The sequence below is a fragment of the Papaver somniferum genome, chromosome 7, assembly GCF_003573695.1.
Source record: "Papaver somniferum cultivar HN1 chromosome 7, ASM357369v1, whole genome shotgun sequence".
NCBI classification, from domain to species: domain Eukaryota; kingdom Viridiplantae; phylum Streptophyta; class Magnoliopsida; order Ranunculales; family Papaveraceae; genus Papaver; species Papaver somniferum.
In genome coordinates, this window is record NC_039364.1 from 141,184,406 (window position 1) to 141,198,697 (window position 14,292).

Genomic DNA, 14,292 nt, shown 5'->3' on the forward strand with positions numbered 1-14,292 from the left:
CCTGTGAAGATGATGAATCCAAATAGAGCAGAGAAGAAAGTGAATTTGTTGCATTCATGGAAGACTTGGAAGAGTAAAAAGGGGATTTGAGACTAGATTGCATAAATGTAAATGATGTTGATGTCGATCTAAGAAATCAGATGAAGGTATTGATGATTTGTGGTCTTGTTGTTGCCACTGTGAAGATAGAGTTGCAATTTGAGACGAGTTTTGATTGAATTTATTGGACATAGAAGAATGGCTCGAGATTGAACTATGGAAGATGGAGTTGTTGAAGCAGTTGTGGTATTAAACTCAAGGGAAGAAGAATTTGATGCTGTTGATAGTAAGAGAGTGACAAGATGTTGTTGTGCAAGAAATGGATTGAGCTGGGAATAGAGAAATTGGTATGGATGTGACTCCTTGCAGAAGAAATTTGTTTTATGGCTCAGATGCAGTCAGCTAGCCATTGTTGGTGGTGCAGAACAAGGGTTTTGAGCTCAAATATAACAAGAGTTGGAGCTGTGGCCTGAGATGGTCGCAATGGACAATGATGTAGCATTGGTGGTGCTGAGCTGAGAGGTCCCGCAACAGATACAAAAGCTGAATGAATAAAAGCTCTGATGGTGATGTGCATGAATGAGTAGATATATTCCTAGGAATTGACGAACAGAAAAGCCTGAAATTGGATGGAGATAACCAAAATACAGACAGAACTAGGTTGGATTTCAATTCAGTTCTGATGAGTTGACTAAGTGACTCGGTGATTCAGACTACTCAGGCGACTCAGCCCTGAGTTAGGCGGCTGACTAAGAAGCCGACTCTCTCTTCTCCTTGACCCGATGACTAACAGATTGACCAGGATGACTGTTAACTCTAACAGAATCTTGACGGAATATTCCTCCAAAGGCAACAGAACTTAGGTGACGGCGATGACTTTTACGGCCGAATTCCGGTGATTCCAGGATTTTCCCGGCGACCAAAATAATAGATTTTTGTATGAGTTTCTCTCATGGGGTGTGAAGACCTAGAATTGGAATGAGTTTGAGGAATTGGGCTTGAATCTGGAAGGAGAAGGTGGAAGAGTTTTACAAAGACAAGGATTTGGAATTTGAGCTACAAAAGGAAAGGGATTCTATTCCTAAGAGGATTGCAAGGATATTGAAGCTTATAAATAGAGAAGTTCTCCACACACTTTTACACACCTCTCTACACACACAACACTTGTGTTTTTACTTGCTTTCAAAATTCTTCTTTTAATTATTTGTATGAACTTTAAAAATTCCCCCTTTAATTATTTGTGTGAATTTGAAAAACATGAGTAGCTAATTTTCTTATTGATTGAGGATGAATTCCTAGTTCTTAACATTTTTGAGTTTTGTTTTTAAATCTACTTTGAAGTTTTTCACATGATTGTCGTTCGCTTTTACTAATAGGAATGTTTGTACATTCATGGTTGATTGATAGATTGTTTAGGAGGCCAAATAAATTGATTTGTTAATTGATCTAAAGCTAGTGAAAGTTAGGGGATAAGTAATCGTTTCTTGACTCTTTACATAAGTAGCAAACACGAGACCTTGTGGAGGGATTCCGTGGAGCAATTGTGTGTGGGAACAACGTTAGCAAGTAGACCTTGAGCTAAGAGTATAACAACTAATATCAACCTAATAAATTCATAAATCTTAATGCGTTTAACTAAATTACATCTTGAGTGAGCTACTACTAGGTGGTTTGGTGAATAGGATCCGGTAGTCGAGAACTTCCGTTTCCGGTGATACTAGGGATTTAGGGGTTTAGCACTGAGCCAGCTGCTTTACCTACGATTGGTGATAATCTGTGACTAATAAAAATTGGAAAAGAACATAACTTGAATCATTGTTTTGCAACGAAGAAGGATTCCTTGATCTAATCTATCTTATTGATTTCAACTTAAACTTTTAATTGCTTTATTTACTTTCTTTTGTTTATAAAATCTAAAACCATCCCCTTTTTGTGACAACTAAACAACTAAAACCTCTTGCTCCTCGTGGGAACAAACTTGACTACATTGTATTACTTGTTAATTAGGTGGAAAAATATTAATTAATTTGTTGTGGTTACGACACGCATCATACTCTTTTCCCTTCGTCAAGGTTTTACCCCACTGGGTTTTTCTTGTCAAGGTTTTAATGAGGCAACGCATACACATCTGACTATATTATAAGTTTACTTAATATTGTACTTTTTCTCTTTAGTTCAGGTTTTTGTCCCTCTTGGTTAGCCTGACGAAGTTTTTAACAAGACAATTAACTTAGACTCGACGATCTTTGAAGATCGTATTACATGTGATGAACTACATGTAAAATAATAGATAACATGTGAAGTACTACATGTGAAGAGTTGTACCAAGGTATTTCCCACTGGGTTTTTCCTTATCAAAGTTATAATGAGGCAACTGATTTTGGCACAAGTCATCAAGGAGAGGACGACATTTGAAGAACTACATTCGAAGCAGTATATGTGAAGCACTGCATAGGAAGTTCTATTGAACCGCACATGGGGGAGTGTTGTAGGCCCACGGCCCATAGATGTGCGGCCCAAGTTGATACATAGGGTTTCACTGTGTATGTATATAATGGATACTATAGCTATGTAATACGGTTACTCAAATCAATAAGAAATCCTTTTCCTTACCTGTCTCTTTATCTTCTTCTCCATAATCCACTGCAAAACACTTATCATTATATTTCCAATTTTTTTATTTCTCTATTTTTTCATTTTTAATTTAAATAATAAATAATAATTACAATAATAATACTTTTTTAAGCAACCCATAATCAAAAAATTCTTGATTAAATGATAAGGATAAGTATAAAAAAAATATATATTTCTTATATTTTATTAAATATATTGGAATTAAAAATATAATTTATTATAATTAAAGTGTATTCAAAACTAATTTTTAAAATATGTCTATTTTAGTCATTAATTACATTACCAGCAATTTAAAATACTAGTTTACCAAACAGAATTTACAGTTTGTTAATTTCACAGTGCTTTTTAAATCATAGTTTCCCAAACATCATGCCGATTTATTTCCGCAGCACAACACAGCAGAAAAGCACTTTTTTAAAACTCATAGCAATACCAAACTAGCCCTTAGTCTCCCGATTGAATCAATTCTTAAAAAAAAAAAAAAGATATTGTTAGAGAGAGCAAAATGTAATCCGTGGAGAACAACAATGTAATTGACTCACTAACTGGGATAAACTCGATATATTTTTCAAAGTCAGGTCTCAAATGTCCTTAGAAACCACACAATCTTCACATGCGTTTAAAAAATTATTTTATTTTTCTTTTGTCTTCTCCATTCATATGAACGAGAACGATGCTGATGAACCCTAGAACTTCACTTTACATTTTTTGAAAAATAAATAAAACATTTGATGCAAGACTTCTCAAACATATTAAATTACAGGCTAAGATATAAGTATATGATGGTATGAACAATTCTCAGTTTTCTTCATTCTAGTGTTTTACGAGTAAATAGTATACAATTGCTTATTCACAAGATGGGTTATTTTCTGTGAGGCTTTGATTAGTGTCTTCGTCTACTTTTTGATTAGTGTCATTCCCATCATATCATGACGTGGGTGGATGAGGTTCTTGGTGCTATCTAATTTTCTAATTTGGTTATACATATTTTTGACTTAGAATTTTAGAAGTCCAATGATGTTCAATTTCCTTCATGGAAACTTATGATTCATTGGCGATAACAATGCTAATGATTTCAAGTTTCGACCTCAGAGAAGATAAAACAAAATCTGTGTGTAAACAATGTTAGACGTACAGTGAGAAATCATTTGTTTAAGCATCAATTGTCATTTCCACCTTTAAGAAATCGTGTATAGAGGAGATACTGTTTTCTCAATTTAGAAATTAATGTTTCTAGGGTTCATGTTCATGATCTTTTTGATGAAAGAAAACACGATAAAGAGGAGAAGGATTTTGGTTCCGTGTGAAGAATTTGTGTGGCTAGTAAGGGGTTTTTAGACCTAGTTAGAAACAGTTTTAACTAACAAAAAAAAAGAACACATTTTGCTCTTCCACTAACAAAAAAAAAAGAAGAAAAAAAAAACAGTTTTAATTTGCTGTAGTTCAATACAGAAAAACGTGCTCACAACTTTCATGCATACGCATCCAAGTAATATTATTGTGTTGATGAGCTCTTGCATCATAAAATGATTACGCTTTTGTATAACTTACCCGACATACAGCTCAATGAGGGAATCGTACAACCTAAATTGTACTTGTTTTGCGGTGACTTTACAAAATTAAGAACAGAGCAGATAACTCTAAGATCATTTTTCAGAACCGGCTCTGAATCTTTTAGTTGCACATAGGTTGTGCATGTGACAAGACACAGGTTCTTCAAGGCGGGTTATTTAACTCCGATTTTTTCCATCCATTTCTGAAAATAAATGCTCTTTGCATATCTAATTTATACTATGTTAGATTTAAATTGATCACACTTTGAGTTTTGATGTTTGTTTTCTTGCCTTTACAATGAAATATGTGAGCAAAAGGAGGAGAAGCACGGCAATGGCTAATAAAAATGGCCTCCATGTACTAGTCCCATATAAACTGCCCAAGGCATTCTTTTGCTCCACCTAGTATTTAACACAACATAAAATCAGTTAAGTATTGGACTAAGTAAAAAGAAAATGTACCTGAAAGAACTCATAAAACATGTCAAGATACTGGTCCAGGGACTGGATAAGTTAAGTGCAAGAATGTGAAGTATGTACATATGTCAGAATGTGTCTTGGTAGTTAGAGAACTTACTGCTTCAACCAACTTTTCTGCAAGATGTTTCCTCTCTTGTGAGAAAATCTCTTTTGCATGCTTATACAATTCTACGTCAAGTCTGTTCAGCAAGTTTATTTCTTGAAGGATCACATCAGGAACCTGACGCCGTGCCTGTAAATTTGATCGACAATAAGCAATAAGAAAAGTACTGCGTAAGTAAGATAAAAACTTTCAGATATTTCCAGTAATACTTACGTCTTTGGAGAAGTTAGCAGGGGAGATTCTTTTAAGAGAAGCAATGCGCCGGCGTCCTTGGGCTTTTCTTAAACTAGAAATGCACACTTCGTAAGCATCCATTAATTTCCCAACGGTCATCTGACATGATAGTGATACAGATTTTCATAACATCAACAACAAAAGGAGGAAATATTATAATTTAAGATTATCTCAGAACTAAATATTGTTTAAAAGGGAAAATAGTGGTCTCACAGTTCCATTTGTCGTATCAACAGCTCCTAATGAAGATGTTTCACTTTCTTTTTGGTCATCTGTGCTATTCTACAAAGAAGGCAGAATGTTGTGGTGAGAAATCAAACGATGAAGTTACTATATGGTATTCAAGTCTAACTCTTTCACCTGAAGGTGATTAGCATCATGATCCGAATCTGGAAATGAAGAGCTCAGTTCTGTAGCAAATGAAACAGATATATATGAAAACCACAATATTTTAAAACCAACGCTTCCGCTTGTATCAAATCAACAGGACCAATGCTCTTATTGAATACCAACAAGAAGACCTTCATAACCAGAAACTAAACTACTTACTGAGCCTTACCTGTTTTGCTATTAGCAGTTTTGTCAGTATTGGAGTTTAATGCTTCAAACTGGGACAGAATCTGTGTCCCAACCACGTTCGCTAACATTGTTGCCGATTCTTTATGATCCTCAGTGAGACCAACATACAGCATATCACTGAGCCTCTTCTGCAAGATTCACAGGGAACCCTACATTGATTGCCAATTTTAAGAAGTACAGAAACACATGATTCAATTGCAAGCTAATGGTCTGGACCATTCTGTGTTACCTTTGCTATGTCCAGCACATAAGTTCCTAGAGTCTGATACTTTCTGACACAGTGACGCACTTCATGTGATTCAGATAAACAAGAGTTGTTTGTCAGTCCAGCAACCTGCTAATTAGATCATATTTCGTCAGCATTATCACAACTAAGCCGATGTTTCTGAGCCAGATGTTAGGTTTCGTATTTTGAATACACACAACCATAACATCGATAATAAACTAATTATACTCCCTCATTGTGGTCCACATCATGACACAAGACGGTGATTTAGAAGGCTAAAATACCTGAAAAGTGGCTCCATTGTGGATGATATCATGAGCTACAGGGTGGTTAATAAAGTCGTGTAATGGCATGACGGTCTCTTCCATGTTGTAAGAATCATAGCTTTCTTTGACATCTTTATAAAACCTCTGTTTTCTAGCATCTCTCTGAGCAATAAATTTAATTGTTATAATTTTAGAATAAACACATCAATTTAAGTACATGACATGCAAAGAATGCCATTTTGATGATGACCAACAAAAACAGATAGATCAAACAAACAGGTATTCTAGGGTTTATACTGAAGAGTGCAAACTTTGATCCAATATACTACCTTTCTTCCACTCAATATCTTTCATTAGCTTAGTTTATTAATGCAAACTAAAAAATTTACGAAATATATGCAAAATTGCGAACTCAATAGCCATAGCATGCGAGGATGAGTTCAAAGATGTATGCATTTTGAATGTTAAATTAACACACAGTTGCACCCTGTAACATTTACCGATACTGAGGGCAATGTGAGTGCACATGACAAACAGAATAGGAGAAAGCAAGTTGCAAGTATTCTTGCAACAGTGAAAATTATTGTTCACGAAAAGATAATGGATCCCCTATATGGAAGACAGGAACAAAGATATACAGGTAGCTCTTTGAAAACCAAAATTCTACCTTCCTTATAAACAACATTTACCATTGAAACACAATCATTACTAGATGCATCACTTAGACGAAAAAACTTACCCGTCTAAATAGATCTTCCCTCATCCAGGGAACTAAATACTTCCATGGCCATATATCCAATGTACTCACACCATTGTTCTTTGGACATATTCGTCCTGTCAATTGTGTTGCAGAAGTTAAGTTTGGATGGACTAGAAACCTAGCTGCAACCTCTACTGAGAATTCGTAAGTACTAAAGACACGGTCTATGGGGTTTCGCAGTATTGTAACCACTGACGTTCTCTCCTTCGGGAGCTTTGACATCATGCTATAGTCATCATGAGTGACCATTAACCTGCAATCTGGCTTGCTGCATAGAGACAATTAAGTAACATCACTAAGAATTCTTATGATGGCAACTGATAGACTTTGCGCATTCGACACTTCTAGTTATTGGCAGTAAATAAGTTTTTTAATCGATCCTGAGGTAACAATGAGAAGTAAATAGATGGGGTTTACCTTGGGTCAAAGCGCAGTTTGTCATAAGAACGAGGACACTCATGAGCACTAGCATACAGTTTTCTCAAAAAGCTGAGTCACAAAAAAGGAAAGTAAATTCATTAAAAAAGTAATCTTTAAACAGATATAGAGCTAGAGCTTTGCTGATTAGGTAAGAAATGTACCAGTGGAAATAGGTGCGTCCTCCAGTCCTTGGAACATGAAGAAAGAAAAGCAAGTCCTGCAGCGTATGTTTGTCGTCTTTGACTTCGTCATTCGAAGAAGCTGCCCACTTCCTCACAGTATTTTGGCAACGCACAAAATCTTCCTCAGTGGAAATGTCACCAATTGCAGTAGTTACTACGGTAGTAGTAAGAGACAAGCTCAGGAAAAGGAAAGGAAAAAAGAAAACCGAAAAACAGAACACATGTCAACTCAAAACAACCTCCAGTCTTAAATTGTAAAACGAACACAACGAAATCAAGCATATAGACACAATACACATTGAGGAAAGATTTATGATCAGGATATCGTCATTCACACAAATACCAAGATAACTTAACCACAGACTAGCCTGAAATATTCCTAGCTGGTGTATATACCCATAACCAACTGTAGAGAAAAATGAAGATGCAACAAAGGAAAATACACATACCCAATGCCAGGAGCATTACCAGTAGCGCCAAATTTTGAATAGAAGCCATATACTCCCCTGGAAATAAAACAGTACAGACATCAGTATAAGATTACACCCATTTTCAACTAAAATCGAGATAACCCACCTAAAAAAGATGCTAAATTTTGAAGTATACTCAAAGAAGAGCAATAATTCACCGGAAAAACCCTAAGAGGCTAAGAATGATAAGTGAAGCTGAGAGACAAAGATTAAGAGACAGAAAAAGAACGAAATTCAATAAGTATTGGTTTTCCCCTACTTATCAATCTCTCCTCTTTCTAGATCTCGTGTTCATAAATCCCACCAAAATTGTTGGAATTCTACCTGACAACACTCACTCTTTATAGGGTCCACAAACACAGTTCGAAGATTATAATCCCATTCTTTTAACTCTCTACATTACACAAAAACCCTAAAAAAAATAATCTAAATTTCTACAGTTAAATCGAAACCTTACTACAAGAGGAAAAACAGAGAAAGACAAGTTCATACTATTACTTTTGAAAAAATTAATGCTGCTGCTGCTCTTTCCTAGAGGTCAAATTCGTAAATGACTAACGCGCGGACATTAATAACGTACGCCATTGGGAGGATGTTTTCAGTTTCCCATACATTCAAAGCTCGATTACCATAACCTACTCCACCGTTTTCCAACTCGAAGGCGTTTTGTCTGAAAAACTTATTTGACCAATGACTGTCGAATTAATTTGTTGTTGTCAATGACTAAAATAACCCTATCGGAGGTTTGTCTGTTTTTTTCCAGTTTTAAATATGGGTTAGTCGCCTACAGGTTGCTTATTCGCTGTAATCGTTGATCCTACCACTACGTCTGCACTTTCTCAAGTTTGCATTTTTAATGTTTTCATTTTTTCTTTTCTTTTAGAAAGATAACTTAATGTAATATTCACTGCATAATTCTTGATAACTCGGAAATCATTTGATTTATGCAATCTGGAAAACCATTTAGATTTTGGTTTGTGACGCTACTGGTATAGACTACTTTAAGAGTCACTTATAAGCTGGTGCTCATGGATCCCAACTTGATCAGTGTATAAATCAGTTAAAAAAAAAAAACTTCATTCGTAAGTGTTCATGCCTGGAGAATTTATTTATTGTTTGGAAAAGGAAGATGGTGAAATGCAAGGGAAAAAAGACATAATAAACGCTCATGATCCATATAGTATTTATTGTCTCCGAAATACGGGATACAAGATAAAACACATTTAATATCGCTTTCATTCTCAGACATCAGATTTAGGCAACAGTGATTGTTGTCTATGAAACAGAAACCCCATGACCACGAGCAATTGTTTTCACAACAGAAAAAGGTGTTATTGGCTCAAGGAACTTGGTCAGATTCGAAGTACAAGTCCGCAAGGACTTCTTCAGCTCCTCATATGCTATTGCAGTATACGGTTTACAAGTGCGGTAAAAACTGACAACTAATTCATGATACTTATATTCAGGTAGGAAGCTACAATTAATTTGTTTTCAATTTCAGATCGCGTCTGAGGCACAATTCTTCATAACAGGATTGAATGGTGAAAAGCCAAAAAGTGATATTAGAATAGAAAAGAGCTAAAGAACCACCACCTATCATTTTTGCTATAATAAATCTCAAAACATTTGGGAAAAGTTAACCAAAAATGGTACCTTACAAAATCTAGACTCATCTGGCCTTTCTACGGAAATTACGATTTAATCCTAAACGAGAGCTACAGGGGGATGCGCCCATATACAAAGCGACACTGTTCCACTAGTTTTTCCCAGATAAATGTACTAAATATGGTTTCTCCAAACTTTACCTGTGGCGAAACTTTTTTTACAACTTGCGGATTGAGATATCCATGTGTAAGTAGGTAACACAAGCAACGAAAAACAGGAAAAATACAGAGACCAACATAAATGGCTCCGCAAGCATGAAAATTGGGTTGAAGTTGTAATAAACCTGAAAAACAAACAAAATTGACTTAATATTAGGAACTCCAAAAAGCAACACCTCAAACTGTAATGACTGTGATAATTAAGCTCAAAAGTGAGACTAGTTTTCTGAGTATTTGTTTAAATTGGGGGAAGAACCACACTACTCTTGAGTGTTTTGAGTAGCATTTATGCCTTAGAAGATTCCAATTGCATGTATATTTAATTATCACATCTTTCCCATTGCCCTAATCTCGAAATCTAAACCACCTCAGATTGTTACAAAAGCTAATTTCTTCCAATAAGCAAGTTTTCAAAAAATGTATCATAAGATCAGGTTTGAACTTCGATGATGGTCACATTGAACAATAAGTTGCAAAAGAAGGTACACCAGACACTAGGATTCGTATTTAGTGCTAACTTCGACCCTTGGTCCATTTGATAGGTTGGATAATTACCTGGAAAGGAATACCGTGTTCAGGAACTACATTTTTCTTCTCAAGAACCACCACTGTCCTTCCAACAACATCAAGGTATGAGTAACTTGTCTGCAAGAATTCCACAAAGATATAATGTTTTAGATATGGGTGATTGAGTACATTTCTCATGGCCGAGTCAACAAAAATACGCAAATGTCTAGCTGCTCTTAACAGTAAGTCAGTAGTACTGTGTAAGAGAAGAAATACCTCGAGATGTTGCTCAACAGGGAAAGGAACGATAGCAGAAGGATCTTTTGATCCCTCGGGTAGCACCACCTGATGCATAATGTATATACAATCAACCGGTATGTAAAACAGGTAATTGTACGTTTTTCATTTCCATATCACAGTAAGAATAAAATTAAGAGTCTAACACAACTATGATATTATTTGTACCTTCATGGTAAATTTGTCAACCACGGTGTTAACGAGGGGACATCCAAAAGTGAAGTTAAGGTAACGCTTGCCATCAGCCGACTCGAAAAGGAAGTCCTCCAATGGTAGTCCATACCCAATAACGAAAGTGGCATTCCATCCTCCAAACAATGGATAACGTGGCTCTATTTCAAGCTCGGACTGAAACAGAAAATTCCAGTTAGAGCGATTTATAAAGAATCCCATGAAGCAATTTCTTAGTAAGAAGTTTGTGCAGCACAGAAGTGTAAGATGTTTAAAAAACCTTTGAATTACTAGTACGCAGGTGTGATGTTGAGATGTTCCCAATCCCATCGCGATAGTAGACGGAGTGCACTCGAGGGGGTAGTCTTGCAATTAGCTGCTTAAATGAAGATACACCACTAATCGATGGCCTAGATTGATATTCAACCCTGGAAGAATGAAGAGTTCAGAGGATTAGGCTAGATAACAATCTAGAAGTAGAAACAATACAAACAGCCACATATCAACAATGTATCAAAAGTAAATTGAATTTCTTTCAAAACATTAGAAGACTTCATAGGATGTCAGATTATCTGGTTTCATGAAGTAAACATGCCATAAAACGATAAGCTAAGTGCATTTACGGTGCAATAATTCCAACAATACTTACACGAGAAATGATATGAAAACCTTATTATGAACTAATAACTAACCTTGAGAAGACGCCCTTATGACGTGCACCAGCATGGGCCAGAGTATAGTGCTCTGTAATTTGTAGGCTTCCCCAGTGAGATATTTCAACCTCGCGTACAAGTTCCTCAACAACCGAAAATGGACTGTTATTCTCAAAGTGAACAAGTATTGGAGAATATGAATAAGGAGTACGGTTATCATATTGCCCATACTTGATCTCTGCACCAGCACGGTTAGTAGGTTCAACTCTCGTAAAAGATTCAACCTTATTGCTTGGAGTTTTAACAAATGTTGTCTGTTCCTTAACATGATAAGGTGATAAAATAATCGCACTATCACGGAAATACACCAACTGTGGTTCCGATTGACTGATCTCTTCAGGAAACGGTTCTAACGAACGTGTTAGTACATAAAGCACTTCGACAGTGACAGTTTCACCAGGTTTTAATGGATTAAGCAGCGCAACAGAGTAGAACTGAACTCCATCTGGTGCATCAGGTAGCGTTGTAGGGGTTACGGTAAGTGGCACATAAGTTTTCTTTTTACGTTTACCTGCGGTTGCAGCTCCTTTCACTGTTGCGATATTTTCAGCTTGAGTAGGTGGAAAAGCAACAAGAATTTCTGAAGCAGGAGACGCTCCAGTATTTTCAACCTACAACAATCATGTTATCAGCACTCATTTCTAGTATTGTAGAACAGCTTACTCTTAGAATCTGAATTGCCTTGAATAGTCATTTTAATCAGCTTATAAGAGTTTGCTGAATACATATAAAAATAACAACTACAGCTTGATTATAATCTCAAAATTCAAAAGGAAAACATACCTTTAAAGTTAAGTACACCCTGATGATATGAGAACTCAAATCGATCTGCATCATTTAACCAATATATCAATCGTGAGATGTTGAAAGTCTAAGCAGGTTAACAAAATAAGATCTACAATTTTCAGTTCGATCATTGATGGAATTGAGAAGGTTTTGTTCAAATTATCAGATAATAAACCCTAATTGCGATTTGGGTATAATTTATCTAAAATATCTTGTAAAAAAATGCAATATTATAAAAAGAAGAAAACGGGATCGGTAGGTAAGACTTACCCTTCTTTCTGCGTTAACGATCTGAATATCTTGAAGAGAAGAAGATGAGATCGAGGAAGAGAGGAAGATGAGTAAAATGGAGAAAACTAGGGCAACCTGAAGTTTTGGAAGACCTTCCATTGTTGCCGCTTCTGAATTAGCCGAGAGAGACCGACTGTGGAAGACTTTAGATATCTCTGTAGAGTCTATGTAGTGTGTTTGGATGCAACTGTAACGGTAGTTAGTCCCGTGCCTCGTTTGAGCCCATGGTATAAACGGTCTTCGGCTCTTTGCAACATGAGCTTCAACTTTCAACTGAAAGGGTCACATTTCACAAGGCAGTAGAGCACCATGCATATGTACATGCAGCGTCCGAGCCAAACAAAATTTTGAGAGGGGTCATAGGAAAATCCCTATCAAAACTTTAAATATTTGATCTCCTTAGCGAACAAAAATGTTCATAATTCCATCAAATTTGCCATCATTGTAGAATAAAATTTTTTAAAATCCAACTGATTTGCACTAAAGATGAGGAACAAGTGGGGGCTAGAGACCTGTCATGTGCCTAGTATTGTTGGATGCCTTGTACTGTGGGTGCCCCAATAATTCCTTGTCTGCCTTTATCACAAGCCCTGATTGGTCGTTGATAGTTGTGAGTGGGACAGGTGTTGAGTCCTCGTTCGTTCTAGCTTAGGATTCCCTTCTCTCTCTGTTTTGCCTTATAAACTGTAATGAGCTTCCTTTTGAGAGGCAGATGATTTTATTGAAGTAATTAGAGGCTTCTACGGCAGAGTCACTTGTTTTCGATCAACTTCCGGTTCTCTTAATTACAAATCGTACTAGCACAGTACAATTGGTATCTAGAGCCGTTCTATCCTATCAATTACAATGGTCGCTCCGACGTGCAAAGATTTACAGGATACTAACAATAGACAACAGGGAGAAATCGATTCCTTACATCTAAAGGTTAATCAGCTAGCCTTACAGATCACTACAACATCGACTAAGGAGGATGTACAAACAGTGAAGATAGAGATTGAAAAGAGTATGCAGTCTCTTCGATCTGTATTCGAGAAGACTTTGAAATCTCAGCTAGCAAATTTTTTTTCTAACAATCCAGATTCGGGGGAAGCAGAAGGTTCTACGGGTGGTTTTGCTCATACTGAAGGTAACAATTTGTTTGCTCACACCAACATTCGTGACCCTCATTCCTTTCATCGTATTCCTAAGCTCGATTTCCCTAGATTCGACGGCGAGAACCCAAAAAGTTGGATACAGAAATGTGAGTATTATTTTCAGATGCAAGGCGTTCCAGACGTCAATCGAACAAGAATGGCTGCTATTCATCTGGATGGCAAAGCAACTAAGTGGTATGACAATCTCTGTATTACTCAACCTCATATTTCTTGGAAATGCTTTTGTGAAAATCTTTGTGCTCGCTTTGAGAACCCAGCTCATGATAATATTGTGGGTTTATTCAATAAGTTGGTTCAGTTGACTACAGTTGAGGCTTATTTTGAAGAATTTGAATATTTGAAGCATTGTTATTGAGTGTTCACCCACAATTCCCTGAAACTTACTTTATAGATAGTTTCATTGGTGGCCTAAAGGAAGAACTAAGGGGTTCAGTACTCATGTTTAACCCATAGACACTGTTAAATGCTTTTTCCCTTGCTAGAATGCAAGAACAAACACTGAGCTTACAGCATAGGGTGACCAAGTACCCACAAAAACAAATTCATACACCCTCTAACTCTAGCAGGCCCTTCAATTCAACCTCCTTCACCTCAACACCCCCTC

General features: G+C 36.4%; 2 protein-coding genes across 2 annotated transcripts; both read right to left on the bottom strand.

Annotated features, from left to right (window-relative positions):
* Nucleotides 1-4,426: 4,426 nt before the first annotated feature.
* On the bottom strand, nt 4,427-8,292 carry LOC113298608 (protein-tyrosine sulfotransferase-like). Its single transcript, XM_026547390.1, has 13 exons — nt 8,285-8,292; nt 7,926-7,982; nt 7,456-7,653; nt 7,292-7,363; nt 6,854-7,142; nt 6,133-6,276; nt 5,852-5,959; nt 5,603-5,750; nt 5,404-5,453; nt 5,257-5,325; nt 5,023-5,142; nt 4,804-4,938; nt 4,427-4,628 (listed from the first exon to the last, which is right to left on the bottom strand). Exons 5-13 carry the CDS (start codon nt 7,121-7,123, stop codon nt 4,485-4,487), a joined length of 1,188 nt encoding a protein of 395 aa, XP_026403175.1. The 5' UTR covers nt 7,124-7,142; nt 7,292-7,363; nt 7,456-7,653; nt 7,926-7,982; nt 8,285-8,292; the 3' UTR covers nt 4,427-4,484.
* Nucleotides 8,293-9,421: 1,129 nt separating this feature from the next.
* Nucleotides 9,422-12,692, bottom strand: LOC113298607 (dolichyl-diphosphooligosaccharide--protein glycosyltransferase subunit 1B-like). Its single transcript, XM_026547389.1, has 8 exons — nt 12,514-12,692; nt 12,241-12,285; nt 11,437-12,068; nt 11,025-11,172; nt 10,742-10,921; nt 10,553-10,621; nt 10,325-10,414; nt 9,422-9,894 (listed from the first exon to the last, which is right to left on the bottom strand). The coding sequence occupies exons 1-8, from the start codon at nt 12,631-12,633 to the stop codon at nt 9,769-9,771; spliced, it is 1,410 nt and encodes a 469-aa protein (XP_026403174.1). The 5' UTR covers nt 12,634-12,692; the 3' UTR covers nt 9,422-9,768.
* Between the last annotated feature and the right edge of the window lie 1,600 nt (nt 12,693-14,292).

Excerpts from the sequence above, each read along its gene's own strand:
- LOC113298608 (XM_026547390.1), bottom strand. The coding sequence starts at position 7,123 with ATGGTCACTCATGATGACTATAGCATGATGTCAAAGCTCCCGAAGGAG. Across the intron at positions 5,454-5,602 it reads AACTGCTAATAGCAAAACAG|AACTGAGCTCTTCATTTCCA; the intron begins GTAAGGCTCAGT and ends CATTTGCTACAG. Across the intron at positions 4,939-5,022 it reads CTGCTAACTTCTCCAAAGAC|GCACGGCGTCAGGTTCCTGA; the intron begins GTAAGTATTACT and ends TCAAATTTACAG.
- LOC113298607 (XM_026547389.1), bottom strand. The coding sequence starts at position 12,633 with ATGGAAGGTCTTCCAAAACTTCAGGTTGCCCTAGTTTTCTCCATTTTA. Across the intron at positions 10,922-11,024 it reads TGCGTACTAGTAATTCAAAG|TCCGAGCTTGAAATAGAGCC; the intron begins GTTTTTTAAACA and ends TTTCTGTTTCAG. Across the intron at positions 9,895-10,324 it reads AACACGGTATTCCTTTCCAG|GTTTATTACAACTTCAACCC; the intron begins GTAATTATCCAA and ends TTTGTTTTTCAG.